This window comes from Linepithema humile, chromosome 4, assembly GCF_040581485.1.
Source record: "Linepithema humile isolate Giens D197 chromosome 4, Lhum_UNIL_v1.0, whole genome shotgun sequence".
Taxonomy (NCBI): domain Eukaryota; kingdom Metazoa; phylum Arthropoda; class Insecta; order Hymenoptera; family Formicidae; genus Linepithema; species Linepithema humile.
In genome coordinates this window covers 7,868,014-7,888,030 of record NC_090131.1, presented here as the reverse complement: position 1 = coordinate 7,888,030, position 20,017 = coordinate 7,868,014, and the positions used below count along the sequence as shown (strand labels likewise).

General features: G+C 30.2%; 2 protein-coding genes and 1 long non-coding RNA gene across 5 annotated transcripts; 2 read left to right on the top strand and 1 right to left on the bottom strand.

Moving 5' to 3' along the window:
- The first annotated feature begins 3,250 nt into the window (after positions 1-3,250).
- Positions 3,251-8,181, top strand: LOC105667300 (ADP ribosylation factor-like 6). 2 transcript variants are annotated; one of them, XM_012359018.2, is made up of 3 exons: positions 3,251-3,583; positions 7,081-7,260; positions 7,499-8,181. In XM_012359018.2, the coding sequence occupies exons 1-3, from the start codon at positions 3,499-3,501 to the stop codon at positions 7,708-7,710; spliced, it is 477 nt and encodes a 158-aa protein (XP_012214441.1). In that variant the 5' UTR covers positions 3,251-3,498; the 3' UTR covers positions 7,711-8,181. The 2 variants fall into 2 exon arrangements, with proteins under 2 accessions (XP_012214441.1, XP_012214440.1); XM_012359017.2 differs by having other exon boundaries at positions 3,253-3,676.
- LOC105667299 (uncharacterized) lies at positions 3,727-11,410 on the bottom strand. 2 transcript variants are annotated; one of them, XM_067354070.1, is made up of 5 exons: positions 11,286-11,410; positions 10,683-10,772; positions 5,138-5,613; positions 4,713-5,051; positions 3,727-4,624 (listed from the first exon to the last, which is right to left on the bottom strand). In XM_067354070.1, the coding sequence occupies exons 1-5, from the start codon at positions 11,317-11,319 to the stop codon at positions 3,989-3,991; spliced, it is 1,575 nt and encodes a 524-aa protein (XP_067210171.1). In that variant the 5' UTR covers positions 11,320-11,410; the 3' UTR covers positions 3,727-3,988. The 2 variants fall into 2 exon arrangements, with proteins under 2 accessions (XP_067210171.1, XP_012214439.2); XM_012359016.2 differs by lacking the exons at positions 10,683-10,772; positions 11,286-11,410 and adding an exon at positions 5,685-5,987.
- Positions 11,303-11,861, top strand: LOC136999644 (uncharacterized). The gene is made up of 2 exons (XR_010889956.1): positions 11,303-11,409; positions 11,622-11,861. It is a non-coding gene; the product is annotated as an uncharacterized lncRNA (long non-coding RNA).
- Positions 11,862-20,017: the final 8,156 nt, after the last annotated feature.

Genomic DNA, 20,017 nt, shown 5'->3' with positions numbered 1-20,017 from the left:
GAAGAAGAACTCAACATTTATCGGATAAGCACTGCTCTAACGCTCGGCGGCGCTAGCCCTAGCGGCTGCCGCGCGCGCGGTGAAAGAGAGAAAGGAGCATATACCACGAGAATCGGCTGAAAAGATGAAATAATTCCGAGGCCTGATTTAACAAGAAATAAGTCAAAGAGATTTATGTAGATTTTTTTACTTTTTTTTTTACTATTTGTTTATTCATGATACATAATGATACATATATTTATTAATGTGATTATATTTAACAGAAATATGAATATATTTAAAGAAGAACACGTAAAATTTATAAATAACTGAAAAAAGATATATAAATAATTATTTAGTAATAATAATTAATAGTGGTCTTCCACGCTACCCATGAGGTGCCACTAATAGCGCGTTAGATTTTTTTTAAAGTGGATCTTCGCCTGTAGCCCTATTATACCACTTTTTATTACATTATATATTTACAAAAGATATATATATATATATATATATATATATATATATATACCGGGTGGGCTATTTTAATCCATCCACGTAAATTTCTCCGTAAGTAAGCCAAATACAGAAAAATGGTTCAGACAAAAGTTGTTCAGGACAATAAGGGTCACCTATTTGTGTTAGTGACTTTGACCTCAAAGTCAATTTTCAAGGTCATTTGAAGGTCAGAGTTATTTTTTTAAATAAACCCCCTATTTTTGATTCCAAAATTTAATAGCTGGTGTCAAGAGCTTTTCAAAACACTATAATGAAGTTATTTTTCATTAAGAACTTCTTGAGTTATGAGGCTTGTAAATTACAGTATTTTGACATAAAATACAAAATATCTCGTAAAACATTCAATTTTTGGGAATCTTACCTTAATACTTTTATGCATAAAATAATGAGACGAATCAATTGATATAAAGAAAACACATAGTTGCTTTCAAGAATAAATATGTAATTTGCAACATGCAACTGCATACTTTTTTTTTAAACCAATGTGTTTTCTTTATACCAATTGATTTGTCTCATTATTTTATGCATAAAAGTATTAAAGTAAGAATCCCAAAAATTGAATGTTTTACAAGATATTTTGTATTTTATGTCAAAATACTGTAATTTACAAGCCTCCTAACTCGAAAAGCACTTAATAAAAAATAACTTTATTATAGTGTTTTGAAAAGCTCTTGACACCAGCTATTAGATTTTGGAATCAAAAATAGGGGTTTTTATTTAAAAAAATAACTCTGACCGTCAAATGACCTTGAAAATTGACTTCAAGGTCAAAGTCACTAACACAAATAGGTGACCCCCATTGTCTTGAACAACTTTTGTCTGAACCATTTTTCTGTATTTGGCTTACTTACGGAAAAATTTGCGTGGATGTATTAAAATGGCCCACCCTGTATATATATGTATATCTTTTGTAAATATATAATGTAATAAAAAGTGGTATAATAGGACTACAGGCGAAGATCCACTTTAAAAAAAATCTAACGCGCTATTAGTGGCACCTCATGGGTAGCGTGGAAGACCACTATTAATTATTATTACTAAATAATTATTTATATATCTTTTTTTCAGTTATTTATAAATTTTACGTGTTCTTCTTTAAATATATTCATATTTCTGTTAAATATAATCACATTAATAAATATATGTATCATTATGTATCATGAATAAACAAATAGTAAAAAAAAAAGTAAAAAAATCTACATAAATCTCTTTGACTTATTTCTTGTTATAAATCAGGCCTCGGAATTATTTCATCTTTTCAGCCGATTCTCGTGGTATATGCCTCCTTTCCTCTCTTCACCGCGCGCGCGGCAGCCGCTAGGGCCAGCGCCGCCGAGCGTTAGGAGCAGCGCTATCCGATAAATGTTGAGTTCTTCTTCCTTGATCATTAAAAGTTAAAAAAATTTATTAAAAATATTTTTTTTTATTTTTAAATTTATTATGTGAAAATATTTCAATAGATTTCCACGTCACCCATGAGGTACTATTGCTATTGAGGAAAAAAATATTTTTAATAAATTTTTTTAACATTAATCGGATAGCGCCGCTCCTAACGCTCGGCGGCGCTGGCCCTAGCGTTTGCCGCGCGCGCGGTGAAGAGAGGAAAGGAGGCGTGTACCACGAGAATCGGCTGAAAAGATAAAATAATTCCGAAGCCTGTGTTAAATTATCAAATCTAAATGTGATCTATATAAGATGTACCATAAACTTGAAAAAAATCGGACACCACCCAGTCTCGAAACCTGATCTGCGTTGTGATAGACCAACTATTTTCCGTTAAGCCACTGCACATTATTAAGAATGAGATCGATGCTATCGTTACTTGTATTACATTTGCATAAGAGACTGAATTTCTTTCTACATTGAAATTATTATTTGAATCACTCTTTACGATTAATACTTTTTTTTTTTGAAGAATCGAGAAAGAGAAAACATTTTTTAATACAGATCATATGTTAGTTATATAAAAATATGTATATTTTATTGTACATGGCATGTACTAAATATTACAAAAACATTATAAAAAGCATTTTTTAATATAAAAAATTTTTTATAATTATTTAATAAAAACTGATTTGTTATTGTTAATAAAAAAATTAAAAATAATTTTACAATTTTGCAATAAAAGCTTATTAAATATTATTTTTATATTAACATTATTTTAACATTATTTTATTATTAAACTTTATTTTAATTTATTAATTTGATTATATACAGTTGAAAAAAATGCAAAAAAAGGAAAAAAAAGTTGCAAAAAGTAGGTCTCGAATATGGGATCTTTAATATTCAAGCGATTCGCCTTACTCGATTAAAAAACGCTTGATTCTTTGTTGTACGCTGCTGTTGATCAAACAGTCTAACGCACGGCAAGGACGCGTGACGTAAATAGCTTCGCTTGTGGATATAACATGGACATGAACCATCTCAGAAAATAGACGTGACTTTTTGACCGATGCGGAAAATGGACGTGGCTATTTAGTTCCTAAGCCGGCCGGAAATGGACGTGCGTCACTAGCGTACGGCCTAGAGAAAGCGTCGTACGGAAAACGGCAGCGTGGCCTCTCTCAGGTTTCTCTCTGGTGGTAGCCTCGCATACAGTGTTTTTACGTTGGCAACACGTTTTCAGATTGACAGAAAACCACAAAATATTAAGATTGATTCACATTTTGTCTAATGCATGCCAATATTCAATCAGAAAATGTATTTTCTAGAAATTTTGTTTAATTTAAAAAAATTAATTTTCCAACTGACTATTTAATATTGAACGATAAACGCAATATGAGTATCATTAGAATTGTTTACTTTTTGGGTTACTTAGTTACGCTTTCTACGCTTTCCATCTTTTTACTTTCTCTCTGCGTATAAATTTTAATGTTATTTTCTGATTGGTATATAAGTATAAAGTAGAAGCAAGGGGTGTTTTTACTCCACTCTCACAACTGGTGTTAACATAAACAGGGGATGATTATTGATGTCCGATAAACGTGAGAGTTTACAGAGAAAATGGGGTTATTCGATCGTTTAGCGACTCTCTTTGGTCTTAGGAAAAAAGAAGTAAACGTTTTAGTAGTGGGCCTTAACAATAGTGGTAAGTCGACGGTCATAAATAATTTCAAACGCGAGGATGACCGTTGCATAGACATAGTACCCACTGTCGGGTTTAATGTCGAGAAATTCGCATGTAAGTTAAATGGCGTGGAGCGACAAAATGTCAAAGAATGTGAAATTCGATTGCTTTCAGTATTACTTTTATTTGCTCACTGTTGCACTTGCATAATGCCAAATGTGGAGCACCATTTATTTTATAACAAAATACAAAATTGAAAATTAAATAATCAAAAATAAACGCAATATAAATCACACAACGAAATAAATACGTTGAGAGTATACAAAAAACATATTATTTTTACAAGATATGTTTTATTATCTTATACCTATATTTATTTTCTTTCTTTTTTGTAAAGTATCTGTCGTCATGAAGAGTGAATGTAATTTATTCTATATAATTTATACTGTGTGATAATCTAGCACTCTTTCTCTTTGAAATACTCTTATGACTAATTGGTCTTAAATTCATTTTGAAGTCATTTGAATTTTCCTTTGATTTTTCAATATCTGAGATACTTGATGAACTTCCAATGTTGAAGCTAGATGATAAAGATCGTGTATTAATATTTGTGCGTATTAGTGGAGTACTAGTGATTAGTTTAGCTGTCCTTGACTTGCCAGGCTTATTGTGCAGTTTTGATTTTACCAAGTTTTTACTTGTACTGTCAGAACTTGTAGCTTGGACAGTGTGAAAATTCAATTTTGTCTGTTTCAATCTGTCTTCAGGTTGTTTAAATGGCGTTGTTTCTTTCAGGTTTGAAGTAGACGCAACTTCCTCTACTTTCTTTTTTCTCTCCAAATTTTGTTTTTGAACAGATGCTTTTGCCTTTGAACGATTATCTTCTACATTATCTTCTGATAGTGTAACGTTTTTTGTAGTAGTAAACGATGAAGTACCCTTTTGTCGTTTTATTTTCTTCCACTTGTTCTGTAGCTTACGTTTTTTCTTAGCCTTTCTCAATCTCTTCTGATTTGATAATAATTCCCCCAAGAAACCTTCTTCATCAGAGCTACTAATGTCCTGTAAACAAAATTATAGTAAAATATTTTAATCATAAGCAGAAAATCTTTTCTAATCTTCTCTAATTTTATATATTTAAATGATTTACATTTAATTCCATGGAACTATCACTGTCATCTGTTTTCATCCAAATAAATTCAGAGTCCTCTGCTAGCATCTGATCAAATGCAGTTGTCAATTCTAGTGTTTTGAATGGTTTCAAGCATACTTTGAATCTTTGTTTTCTGTCACTGCTTAATTTATTTTCGTGAATTGTGTCAACTTCAATTTTATATGGTCTTGCTTCATCAGAATGATATATTATATATATTATTAAGTTTAGACATTCATTCTTCTGTGTATCTTTTATACCATACATTTCCAAATTGATTTGTGTATATCCTGTATTGAAATGCAATTTACAGTGCTTTATATGCGAAGTATGTTTCTGAAACAAACATTATTTGTTAATGATATAATTTGTAGACAATTTCATACATATATATGTTTTTATTCTTGCATTGCAAAACATACCTTTAACTTTAAATACTGCTCTTGACGCTCGAGATAACAGTTAATGTGATGCTGACAATTTTTTAGAAATACATTTATATTCTCTATTTTGTCGATAGGTGTTTTGGTTAGTATGTTATTCATATCGATCGACATTGGCATCACCCATTTTCCCAAGAAGCTTTTTCCATCCTTAATAAAAATCTGCACTGCGTAAGTGTTGTTCTCCTGCAGTTTGTTCGGTGTTGTGAAGTTAAATACGATCTCATTTCTATGATATTTAACACAATTAAAACCGGCGAAATTATGTAACTCATTCTGCAGATCAGCTTCGATATTCGGTATTCTTCTGAGATGATTATATCTTGGGATTTGCAACTTGGTTACGTGTTCCTCTATGTCCTTAAAACATAAAGTGTCCTGCAATTCAAGTTGCTTAATTGTATATTTTAGTTCTTTTATATCTTGGAGCAGTTTCTGTTTTTCCGCAATCGCATCTGAAAATCAAAAGATCTGTTATTTTCTTTTCTTTTGTAAGGTTAGGTTGTTCATAAACAAATTAAGACACCTTTTTTCACCAATGATATTCGCTGAGTATTCGCATCACTATCAATGGAAGAACTATCCGTTTCCATTTTTTATTAGAGAAATAATTGATTTATAATAATAACAAAACGATTTCGAAAAAACTCCCGGCAATAACACAGCGTGACTCAGTGGTTCTCAACCTTTTCAGACCCATCAGTACTTCAGTTCAGTTCAAAATATAGTGTTAATGTTTTTGTTATTTTCAGAATATTTTTTATTAAAAATAATTAAAACTAGCGCTCTTAGCGCGTTTTATATGAAAACTAATTATTTTTTTGTATGTGTATAAGAAATTACTCTTAATAAATAAGATAAAATTAATGTGTAAAAAAATATTGAGCATTGCAAAGAGTATGTGTATTTTTTACAAAATATACCTGATGCACAGAAAATAAATATACAAATTGTTTAGAAGATCTTTGTGATAATGATAGAAAAGATACGTTAATATATTATTTAATAAATAGTACTAAAATACATTCTCAACAAACACTAATTCACAATAACATAATATCAATGTTATAATTTCCCAATCAACAACATTACTGCAATATAATGCATATCTTGTACATAATTACAAGGTTGGGAGAGTTACTTTATAAAAGTAACTCGTTATCGTTACCGTTCTTTTTTCTAAAAAGTAACTCGTTATCGTTACTCATTACCAATTTTAAAAAGGAACTCGATACCGTTACCGTTACTAAAAAAATAACGAATCGTTACAATTTCCGTTACTTTTTTTATATATAATACAAATTTTATGCAATATTTTTCTGATATAAGATTAAATTAAACACTACAAATTTACAGTAAACATTAAAAATTTTTAAACATTATTTTTCATTAAAGTAACAAAAATGATATAATTTTAATAATGATATCGCTATTAATATAAAATATAATAATTTTAATAATATATAATAAAAGTAATAATTTTGATGAGATATTTTAAATAAGAAAAATTTTTAATAAATTGTGAACAAGCTTTCTTAAAAATTTTTAGATGCTGTAAATATAAATTAAAAAGTTTTTTTATTGTTAGTTTTTCTATAAATTCGTAGATATAAAGAATAAATTTGAAAAATGTAACGATAAAAGTAACTGTTACATTCGTTACTCGTTATCGAAAAATGTAATGAAGTTACTTTTTTCGTTACAAAAAAAATTTGTAACGCCGTTACCGTTACAGTTACAGAAAAAAAGTAATTGTAACGGTAACGGCGTTATAAGTAACGCGTTACTTCCCAACCCTGCATAATTATTATATTGTTGAGGGAAATTATAACATTGATGTTACACGTTACTGTTGGTTAGTGTTTGCTAAATTAATATATTTTTTAATCTTATATACTATTTTATTGTTTCTATTGTTTCAGTTAAAAATGTCAATTTCACTGCGTTTGATATGTCGGGTCACGACCGTCATAGATCACTGTGGGAGCACTATTATAAAGATTGCCATGGAATTATCTTTATAATTGACAGTAGTGACAAACTCCGACTGGTTGTTGTGAAAGAAGAATTGGACATGCTCTTGCAACATCCTGATGTAGCAGGTATGTTATTTTCATTATGAATATAATTAAAATATATGGACTTCATTAATACTGACAACAAAAATTTAGATAAAGTAAGAAAAAAAGAATTAGAAGTTATTTTATTTAGAGTTAGAAGTAAGAAATTTATATTCAGAATCCTACATATTTCCTAAAGATTTCTAAATTACATTTTGTAATGTTTGTCGTCTTTGAATAATTGCAAGAAATTAGTGTGAAAACAAAGCAAATGTTTTAGGACGCAAGATACCCATCCTCTTCCTGGCGAACAAGATGGACTTGCCTGATTCCTTGACTACTGTGAAATTAGTCGCCGGACTAGGACTTGAGCGGATACAAAACAAGCCTTGGCACATACGAGCTACAAACGCATTGACCGGCGAAGGCTTGCAGCCTGCAATTGAATGGCTAACAGATCAAATTCGTGATATATACATTAATAAAAGATAAATTTCACGTGGTGACTGGCTCGACATCGATGTTTTTACGAAGATCATCGTGTCATAAAATCGACATTAATACAGAGTGCCTACGGTGTCATTTATATTAATTACACAATGAGCCAGTGTTTCCCACAAATAGCATTTTTTTAAATAAGATTCTATATGACAAAAATAATATTCTGCGCTAGAAAATATCATAAATAATATAAAAAATATTTAATTATAAGTTTTGTGATAGTGATTCATGTTTGAATTGCAGAAATTTCGCAGTAAGGTTTATTTAAGGAACATCGCTACAACTCAATTCCGTCCAGAAAAATGCGTAGAAAAGTTGAAATATGAATGTATATATAAAATATACATATTGAAATTATTAATTATGTTATTTTAAAGATTATAGTAACATTTTCATAATTTGCTCTAAGCAGAGATATTGTATTGTAATATTGGCAATAAATGTTAACCAATTGCAACTCAAGATGAAGTTCGCCGCGATCGTTTTGGCGCGAATCATATTACTATTCTTCAATACGCACGAGTCAAAAGGTATCTTTTCATGCGTCTTATCGCTCATTTTCAGCGATAAAAAAGTCACGTGACTAGCTATTGAATATGAAAATAACTTCCAGCGATTTAGTAGGATGACAAATTCCATTACATATACAACAGTAGGTCTGTTCTTTATAGCTGAACTGGCTGCACTAGTTCAGAGTTTATCTTTCTCCTTCCAATGTGAAGGGAAAAAGATAACCTCTGAACTAGTACAGCCAGTTCAGCTATAAAGAATAAACCTCAAGTATACAGTTATATACAGTTTATATAAAATATAATGTCACAAAAAAAGTATAATTGGATGATGGAGTGTACATAAATTATTAATGAAACTAATATGAAGGAAAAGAGAAGAAGATTATTAGTATTGTCGGTAGTTCTTTATTTGCAAGAAAAACAGAAAAAACATTACAAAAGAAAATGTTTTTGGGTAAATCCATTATTTCAAATAAGAGACCCACACGGAACAAAAATCTCTAATGGATATCCACTAGATGTCCATCATGGAGATTCGAAACCTCTATTAGATATCTATGTAATCTCCTATAGATGTCTACTAGACATCGACAGTTCCGCATTACATACCTCCATTCGACATCCATTAAATATATTCATAGATATCATATGGAGCAATCATAGATGTTCTATAGATATTTAATAGAGCTTTGATGGATTGTAGTTTTAATTCGTCATTAATAAAATTATTTGGAAGTAAAGTCACAAATATGATTGCGAGATAGTCTTGTTTATGTAGGTGTTAACAGAATGTCACTATGTTCTCGACTGTCCCACAGTTCTCGACTGTCTCACAGTTCTCGACTGTCTCAGGGTGCCGTCACATGCAGCCCGTAATCCGTAATCCGCACCGGAAGTCCGCAAAAGTTACTAGATATTTCGTCCGTAACGTTGCGTGTGTTTTTACAGAGAGAAGCCTGAGGCCGGCGTCACATAGAACCCGTAATCCGTAATCCGCACCGAAAGTCCGCAAAAGTTACTAGGGATTGCGTCCGTAACGTTACGTGTGTTTTAGGCCGGCGTCACATAGAACCCGTAATCCGTAATCCGCACCGAAAGTCCGCAAAAGTTACTAGGGATTGCGTCCGTAACGTTACGTGTGTTTTATCTCCTTGTGTCCCATGGAGCCGTAATTCCATGAAATTTCCGTAAAAGTTACTAAAAGTTACTAGTTATTACTAGTAATGCTTTTTTTAATTTTATTTATTTAACTAAATTTGACGATTTAATTAAAATTTTTGTTAAAATTATAATATATTCTGTAGTTTTCTTATGAATAAAATACAAATAAACAATTATAATCTGTTAAATAAAAAATAGTAATACCGTTACGTGTGTATTTACGGCTCCATGGGACACAAGGAGAAAAAACACACGTAACGTTACGGACGCAATCCCTAGTAACTTTTGCGGACTTCCGGTGCGGATTACGGATTACGGGTTCTATGTGACGCCGGCCTTATCTCCTTGTGTCCCATGGAGCCGTAATTCCATGAAATTTCCGTAAAAGTTACTAAAAGTTACTAGTTATTACTAGTAATGCTTTTTTTAATTTTATTTATTTAACTAAATTTGACGATTTAATTAAAATTTTTGTTAAAATTATAATATATTCTGTAGTTTTCTTATGAATAAAATACAAATAAACAATTATAATTTGTTAAATAAAAAATAGTAATACCGTTACGTGTGTATTTACGGCTCCATGGGACACAAGGAGAAAAAACATACGTAACGTTACGGACGCAATCCCTAGTAACTTTTGCGGACTTCCGGTGCGGATTACGGATTACGGGTTCTATGTGACGCCAGCCTCACAGTCGTGACATTCTGTTAACACCTATATAAACAAGACTATCTCGCAATCATATTTGTGACTTTACTTCCAAATAATTTTATTAATGACGAATTAAAACTACAATCCATCAAAGCTCTATGAAATATCTATGGAACATCTATGATTGCTCCATATGATATCTATGAATATATTTAATGGATGTCGAATGGAGGTATGTAATGCGGAACTGTGGATGTCTAGTAACATCTATAAGAGATTACATAGACATCTAATAGAGGTTTCGAACAGTTTCGAATCTCCATGATGGACATCTAGTGGATATCCATTAGAGCTTTTTGTTCCGTGTGAGTATACATCATGTATATGTATGGGCCACTTTTTCCAACGTCGGTTAACTTTAACCGACTGGTAACTTTTCAGAATAGCCAACTAAAAACTCGAAATTTGTATATGTATATGTATATACAAGTTTCGAGTTTTTAGTTGGCTATTCTGAAAAGTTACCAGTCGGTTAAAGTTAACCGACGTTGGAAAAAGTGGCCCTATATCATGCAATATAAATGTAATGAGTTATTTACGGTATTTTAAAATTTTTCGTATAATATTAATCTTACCTAGATTATTATCATGAGAAGGTGATACCATAGATGCTATTGTTTCAGTGTTTTGTGTGTCCAAACTTCTAACAACAGTTACTCCGTTATCTAAAAATATTATAAGACAAATTTAATATTATTTTTATAATTAACTAAAATAAAATTTATGAATATAAACATTCTACCTAAAAAAGATACAGGATAAAAATAACAGTTCTCATCTGTAAAAAAGTTTGGATATCTTTGCAGACATTCATGTCTTGATACTTCATCCTCATTACATGCAACATTCCTTGTTTTTAAAACATAAAAAAGGAAAAAAAATGTGGAATTGCTGCGGTGTGTTTCGCAAACTACGGCACAATGGACTGATAATTCAAATGTGTTCGACCGCTGAATCATATTGTTTGACTACCCATCTGGTTCGTAATACATCGTCATTTTAATTATTTTATAACAATTCAAGTAAGATTAGTTTTATAATTTATAACTCCGATAATCAGTTAAAGTTTATGGATACTGTCACGTCCCGGCGCGGTGGCGGTAACACTACGAGTGCGTTCGAAAATAAGTTTGGTTGGTGTTGGGAAAAAAGATAAAGTTGGCAGTATTGAAAATTACCAGTGCTGCGTTTCGTTTCTTCCACTGGGATCATTGGAATTATACGTTATACCAGGGATCACTGAGGTTTGTTGAGGTTATTAAGGACATAAAAAAATTTGCTATTTGAGGTATTATGAAAGAGGTAAAGAAGAAGTAAAACATATTTTATAATAATATGCTTTATCTATATATATATAAATAAATATATATGCTATAGTTATTATATGTAATAATTAATGTAATCATAATTAAATACAGTAAAACAAATGTATTCTAACCTTTACTTCTTTTTCTCTTTTTTATAAATTATTGTTTCTTATATTTAAATGTAACATAATTGTGTAATATTTACAGATCACTTCTCTTGTTACTTATTATACGTCTCTTAAACATATATTTAAAAAATGAAGAAATCTGTGCAATTAGTTAAGAAACACAACACTCGTCAATTGAAGTTGCTTGATGAAATAACCAATATAGAATATATAATAGAAGTTAATGAAGAAGATTTCAATCGCGCTTATAAAGGTATTATTTCAATATTAAACAGTTTTCTGTAATTGTGCAATAATTTAAATATACCTATATTCAACATGTTTGTTTCATTATCAATATCTGAAGCATTGTTGTCTGTTTCATTTTGATTAGTCTCAATATTTGACAATAAATCATCAAGTTGTATGATAGTATTTATATTTTTCATATTTTTTTTCGAAGAACTGGGATTATCAATTGTGCTCGAATTACGTTCGTTAATTAAAAGGGTATGTTTTGCTTTTTGTAGCAAAGCATTAGCAAATGTAATATCTATATATAAAAATAACAATATATAATTATTTTTGCATGCTTTCTTATCTGGATAGTTAACTGTTTAATATTGAAATAATACCTTTATAAGCGCGATTGAAATCTTCTTCATTAACTTCTATTATATATTCTATATTGGTTATTTCATCAAGCAACTTCAATTGACGAGTGTTGTGTTTCTTAACTAATTGCACAGATTTCTTCATTTTTTAAATATATGTTTAAGAGACGTATAATAAGTAACAAGAGAAGTGATCTGTAAATATTACACAATTATGTTACATTTAAATATAAGAAACAATAATTTATAAAAAAGAGAAAAAGAAGTAAAGGTTAGAATACATTTGTTTTACTGTATTTAATTATGATTACATTAATTATTACATATAATAACTATAGCATATATATTTATTTATATATATATAGATAAAGCATATTATTATAAAATATGTTTTACTTCTTCTTTACCTCTTTCATAATACCTCAAATAGCAAATTTTTTTATGTCCTTAATAACCTCAACAAACCTCAGTGATCCCTGGTATAACGTATAATTCCAATGATCCCAGTGGAAGAAACGAAACGCAGCACTGGTAATTTTCAATACTGCCAACTTTATCTTTTTTCCCAACACCAACCAAACTTATTTTCGAACGCACTCGTAGTGTTCGCACCTTTACGCGAAACTCAATCGGTAAGATTCACGGACCAATGAAATAGTAAAAGATTAGAGAAGAATATGAAACATAAATGTTGTAATTTAATATAAAAATCGTAATCAAAACCGCCTTCTAATGGATAGCGAATTCAAATGAGAAATCGTAAGGGAAGCAGTATCGATATTTTGTTGCTCCTTACGCGAACAGCGTATATGAACGATAATTAGAACCGTATTCTATTGAATAATAAATTCAAATAATAAATCGTAAGGAAAGCAGTATCGCATCGATATTTTGTCGCGACCCTGCAAAACAGCGTGTATAGTAATAATTAGGACCGTATTTTAATGAATAATAAATTCAAATAAAGACGAATAATGAATTGGAGTACCCATACAGCACACAAACGTTGAATCAATATCTAAAAAACGTAGAATTGTAACATTATGAATGTTTCAGCAACGTTGCGAAATATAGATTCAATGTTGAAAAAATATTGAAGAAATGTCTAATGTCCGCTGAATTGCAATGTCTGCAAGACAAGAAACATTAATTCAATATTGATTCAACATTTATTCAATGCAGAATTTATATATATTATGCATTATAATAATGTTTTGAAAAATTGAACGAAATAAATGTTTAAAATTAATTTTTATTTAAATATATATATATATATATATATATATATATATATATATACGTAGTATATATTCACTAAACTTACATTCACTAAATTTATTAACAAAACAAACATTAATATTTCCTACATATACATAATTCTTGTCATTTTTCAAAGAACTAGTTATTCTTAAAGATGCATGTATTATGTTACCTTGTTTATGCCATAAGTTAAGAATATTATGTTACCTTGTTTACGCAATAATTAATGATGACTTAAATATTAGTATCTATAGTCTTTTTTTTATACTGTAAATAAGCAAACTCTTCCTGCAATATAATTTAAAACAATAATATTGAATCCTATTTTCACTATACTATACATATACATAATATTACATACGTAAAACTAACTTATTTGTAAAAATTATATACATATATATATATATATATATATATATATATATATATGTATAATTGTGCTATAAATATATATATAGCACAAAAATTAATATAAAATATATAAATAAAAATTGTAGTAGCGGTGTTCTACTAACCAACATCTCTCAAACATAACCTTATTTATGATATATATAGAAAGATGACCTGCATATGATATAATAATTTTAGATTTTAATAATTATCTGTCAATTTAATAGTTCCTGACGCCTTATATTATCGCTTATGCGCCTTTTTCCGTTTTTTAAGGGAGAATCATAGCACAAAACTCACACTTCACTGTCTGCGTTAATCTCAATGTTCACCGATCTACAACACTAGAATTTGATTCGAGTTGTCGATTCGAGAAAGGTTAGGTAATCAAAAAGCGGTAATCTTATACAGTGATGGGAGAAAGTTCCGTAACGGTCAAATATCTTGGAAATTAATGATTATGGAAGAAAATGTTTAATACAAAAGTTTTAATATATTAAGTGGTCTATTATATGGTTATATTGAAATGACCTTCATGTGACCTTGAAGGACACCGCAAAGGTCAACTTTGAAATCTTAAATGGAAACTCCTATTTTCTATTACATATTCTTAAAGCTGGTGTCAAGACGTTTCCGAAACACTATAATGAAGTTATTTTTTATTAAATACTTTTCGAGTTATGAGGCTTGAAAGTTACAGCATTTTGACATAAAATACAAAATATCTTGTAAAACATTCAATTTTCAGGAATCTTACCTTAATACTTTTATGCATAAAATAATGAGACGAATCAATTGATATAAAGAAAACACATTGTTGCTTTTAAAAAAAAATATGCAGCTGCATGTTGCAAATTACATATTTTTTCTTCTGAAAGATTTCTGAAAATTGAATATTTTACAAGATATTTTGTATTTTATGTCAAAATGCTGTAACCTTCAAACCTCATAACTCGAAAAGTACTTAATAAAAAATAATTTTATTATATTGTTTCGGAAACGTTTTAACACCAGCTTTAAGAATATGTAATAGAAAATAGGAGATTCTATTTAAGATTTCAAAGTTGACCTTCGCGGTGTCTTTCAAGGTCACATGAAGATCATTTCAATATAACCATATAATAGACCATTTGATATACTAAAACTTTTGTATTGAACATTTTCTTCCATAATCAATATTTTCCAAGATATTTGACCATTACGGAACTTTCTTCCATCACTGTATATACTGGCTTCTCGAACCAAGAACTCGATGACCAAGTTCTAGTATCGTCATATAATAGAAATAAATATTTTCTCTATATATATACTTGTACTTTGCTCTTAACAAATGGACGGATTAAAATTATATTTGTATGTTATATGTGTGTTTACGCATGCACACAAAATTAAATTTGTTCTCTGTTCAAATTAAGCAAAAAAATGTCTTACTAAAAAATATTTATGTAAGAAATCTTTTGCTAAATTTGAAGAAACAGCAATTTTAATGTACGTATATTTTTTGTGCTAGAAATATCTTTAGGAAATCCTACGAATAACTATTTATTATCGATCTGTATCATTCGAATCATTTTGATCAAAATGGGATGTCCTGCGGAGATCGTACATAAGATATCCACAGGACATGCTACACGGGATATCCTCAGGTAATCCTACGGATAACGTTTTGTTCTGGATCAAACTGGGACTATTTCGATCAAATTGGGATGTCCTGGGAAGATCTTTGCTATGTGGGTTATTTGTCTACCAGATAATTTTGAAACAGCATACTTTCCTTCTAGCCACGCGATGATAAGCTTTTTAGTGACTCCAAGTAAAACCATATGCATATATTCAAAAGGTACATTAGATACTAAACCCATTGGAAGAACAGATAATGGACTTTCACCATTATGATGTTCTGTATCTATACACATTTTATATTCAAAATCAGTGCGACATCGTGAATCAAACACATTAAATATCATTCTATTAGATAATCTAAACCCTTCAACTTTGCATTTAGAACATGGATTTGAAGACATGTGACCTTTATGATTTAAAATTAATGCTCTTGCTGGTGCATCTGCAATAAAACATCTAATACGTAAAAGAATACTTTTATCATTTATAAATATTCCACCATTTTGTATCACTTGTACAATATCATTGACAAATAATTTCATAAATTTATGTGGATCACATAATTTAACTTGCCAACATAAACACCAGCTATAGGTTCACTATTTATATTTTTAATTCTATATTGTATATTATTGTATTGTATATTACTATAGGCCAAAATTGAAAAGACCCAGTCAATGTTGCACCATCTGTACTTATATTTATAACAACTTCTGTGGGTAATTGATTAACAGGTACAGATAACAATTTTCGTTGAAGAGTTGTTACAAAACCGATATGAATGTATTGACCAGAACCAATTAAAACAATATTATAATTTGATATCCTTGGTGTTTGCAGAAACGTTTTACTTAAACGTGGTAAATATGATAAGCAAGAATGTGATCTTAAAATACGTAAAATTGCATTCTTGTACATGTGTAATATTATGTTTTAAAAAAATATTGCGTAAAGCAGAAGTAAATAAATCCTGATTATTAACAATTATTGCATTATTTGAGTTAATAGTCACTTGTGATTCTATATCGGACAATGAGTCAATAATTACTGATGATTCTTCTGCGTTTGAATGTAACACTTCTGAATAAGTTGAGTCATTATTTTTATTAGCAGATTTATTATCATCAGACAATAAATCTGCATTTTCAAAACTGTATTTTGAAACCAAATTATAAGATTGTTCACTACTTTTCTTTACTTGTTGTTTAGATCTTAAAAATAATAATTCTCTTCTCTTATGCGAAATACTTTTACGAGCGAAAGTTTTACTGTATTTTAATGTGTTTGATTTTTCCATATTATACAAATAAAAGTAAAACTAAAATTTTGTCTATACACACACTATAAAATTCTAATGCTTTGGTGAAAATACAAACATATATATATGGGGCATTCTTTCTCAACTTTACACCCATGCTGCCCATTTTCTATTTGATCTAAAAATTTTTGAAAAAATCTTAAAATTTACAGAAAATTTAAGCGTTCCAATGGCGCGTGGCAAAATTATCAAATTCAATTGAATCATACTTAAAATTTCAGAAAACCAAAAAAAAATAATAAAAACGGTAATTATTCAAGTGTAGCGATTATTCATTTGACGTTTTTCTCTTCCAATTAACACTTTCGAGTACTCTGTTTATCTGTGCACTGTCACATAAGTCTAAACTAAAATGGCGGATCCAATATGGCCGCCAAAAATTTAAAAATTTAAGAAATTAACTGATTTTTATAAAACTTGGTATTAAGGGGTTTTTTGGGTTATTGTACACGAGTCTAAAGTTATCTTTCAAAAATACAAAATGGCAGATTTAATATGGCCACCAAAACATTTAAAAAATTTTTAGAAATTAACGAATTTTTATAATACTTGGTATCAGGGACTTTTTCGGGTTGCTAATAACGAATCTGAAGTCGTATTTCGAAAATTCAAAATGGCGGATCTAATATGGCAGCTAAGAATTTGAAAAATTTTTAAAAGTAAGGGAGTTTTATAAAATTTGAACAGAGAGTTTTACGGCCAGCTAAATACAAATCTTAAGTCGGATTTCGAAAACTGAAAATGTCAGATCTAATATGAAGACCAAAAATATTGAAAATTTAGGAAATTGACAAATTTTTATAAAACTTGATACTAGAGATACCTCTGATTCTGATGTCGCCTGAGCGCTTACCCCCTACTTTTTGAAATCTTGATATGAAAAAGTCGAACTATTACCAGCATTGGAATATTTCTTAATCACCATTTCTTTGTTGATTGGGACGAAACAGTGATTTCTCAGAATCTCTGGAACTGGTGGAGCTACATCAAATCGTTTTTTCAAAAATCTTTTTGTCTTTTGGTGCTCTTTGTCATTATATGACAGTATACTAATACTTTTAGAATTTTTTTGAGCCCAGTCAACAAGTTTCTCGAATGAAAGAATGGCATCGTTCGGTTTACTAAGGAGGCTAGCTCGCATAGCTTCCCTTTTGAACACAGCACCTACACCGTCTGAAGCACCTTTACCATGTGCAGTGGCATGATAGTTCCATTCCGCTGCAACACCAAAATCCTCTTCATGATGCATTAGATTCATCATCTGATATTTATTTTTAAAATGCTGTTTTGCCCCATCGCTAAAGTAGATTACTCTTCTTAGCTCAGGAATTATTATTTTTAATTCAGGAATCAGCATCTTTTGTACAGTATATACAGCAGCTGTGTCATGAAGTGTACTATTCGACAAAAAATAAAACTTTTGTGTTCAAGTTCTAACTCTTTTTTATAGTAACACACGACAGGAAAGACAGTACATTGTGAATTATTAAAATGGAACGCCTGCGATGCATCTTGCACAACATACTTGTAATTCTCAGAAAAATCTAATACTGCAAGAACTTCACCTTTTTTTAAATTCTCTTTTCTTTCCTGATAGAATCGAGATTGTTCTTTTGCAATGAAAGAATGAGGTTTTAGAATGATAAATTTGTCACAAAATTCATCGACAAATTCCGACGACGGAAGAATTTGCGTCTGAAGAGTTGATCTGTCAGTTGTTGTCCAGACACTGAACTGTATGTGGTGAATACCTTTCTCATCTAAGAGTTCTTTCAAATGTTTTTTTAGTTCAATAATACCAGGACATTTATTGCATTCACCAATATAACAATTTTCATCAGGATTTTTGCACACGATTTGGCGTAAGCAATCTTTATAATCATGTAAAATCACATTGGAATCTTTAGTAAGATTATTTAAATTGACAGAGTCAATCATCAATTTGCAATTTTGATGTATCGTACAGACACAGACCGAATGCGTACCATTCGCACCAGCAAGTATACAATGTTTTGGTCGGAGTTGGGCAAATTTACTAAAACTAACATGACAGTCAGGATGGCATTTACTATAAATATCATAAAGACCTCTTAAGTCTGAAAGGAGAAGACGTTTCTGAATCAAATCTCTGCCCTCGTCATTTTTTACTGAAACCATATCTTTCATACCTGGCATGATTCTGCTATTTTCGTCACTATTGTAAAAATCTTTAATTCGTGTAACAGTACTTTCCGGCAATGGTTTACCATTCTTAGCAGTTGTTTCTGCTAAAACGCCCTTAGATGCTTTCAATTCTTTAGCTTTTTTTGCAAAATACCTAGAACAGTTGAATTCCCGAGAAATTTGACTTAGACTCCAAGCATCTGGTACTACAGTCAAAATCGTCAATCTCAAAGGATCATTAATTTCAAGAGTGAAAAATTTTTCTTTCAATCCACTTAACATATCTTCCAACTCAATCTCTCTTTGTGATTTTATGTTGCATTCAATTCTACTGAAAGATAATGAAGATGCACCGAAAGATACAGAAATATTCTGTTCAGTATCATGAGTACAATTATCAAATGTTTTATCAAGACTCGATGAGACGTGCGTATCTTCATTCATGCGAGGATATTTCATTTTCCTACATGCTGCACAAATTTTAGCATTATCTGGAAATTTTGGGAATAATCTTTTGATAACACTCGAAATGCGTCGAAGATCTTTCCCTCTGTGACCTTCCACATTGTAGGGATTGCAACATCTATCACCGTGTATATTGGACATATTCAAAATCAAATTCTAAGATTCACGATCAAAAATAGTACAGATAATAGAATTTTCTGTATTGTTCTGAGAGCAGTCCTAAAAGAACGGTTAAAAGTAGCTCTGAAAAGAACTGTTCGAAGAAAACCTCAGAGAAACGTTCAAAGCACAAAAAAGCCCAGAACCATGGGAGTCGGATATACAAATCCAAATATTAAAGCGTTTAGAAATTTACGGAATCACAATGAAACGTTTTTTAATGTTAAAATGTTGTAATGAATGGCGATAATATCGCGGTAGAGAAACTCTCTCGAATGTGTACAAAATGGATTTCACGATCTTATTTTATAAAACTTTTTTGACTAGGCTCAGAAAAAAAATAATGATCTAATTGAATTTGATAATTTTGTCACGCGCCCATGGAGGACTTGAATTTTGTTATAAATTTTAATAGTTTTTCGATAATTTTTAGACCAAATAGGTCGATAAATACGAATTTAATGATGAAATTTTAAAATCTGCGTCCCAAATATACTCCTGGTA

Excerpts from the sequence above, each read along its gene's own strand:
- LOC105667300 (XM_012359017.2), top strand. The coding sequence starts at position 3,499 with ATGGGGTTATTCGATCGTTTAGCGACTCTCTTTGGTCTTAGGAAAAAA. Across the intron at positions 3,677-7,080 it reads TAATGTCGAGAAATTCGCAT|TTAAAAATGTCAATTTCACT; the intron begins GTAAGTTAAATG and ends CTATTGTTTCAG. Across the intron at positions 7,261-7,498 it reads GCAACATCCTGATGTAGCAG|GACGCAAGATACCCATCCTC; the intron begins GTATGTTATTTT and ends CAAATGTTTTAG.
- LOC105667299 (XM_067354070.1), bottom strand. The coding sequence starts at position 11,319 with ATGATCCCAGTGGAAGAAACGAAACGCAGCACTG. Across the intron at positions 5,614-10,682 it reads TTCTCATGATAATAATCTAG|ATGCGATTGCGGAAAAACAG; the intron begins GTAAGATTAATA and ends TTTGATTTTCAG. Across the intron at positions 4,625-4,712 it reads ATAGTTCCATGGAATTAAAT|GACATTAGTAGCTCTGATGA; the intron begins GTAAATCATTTA and ends TTTTGTTTACAG.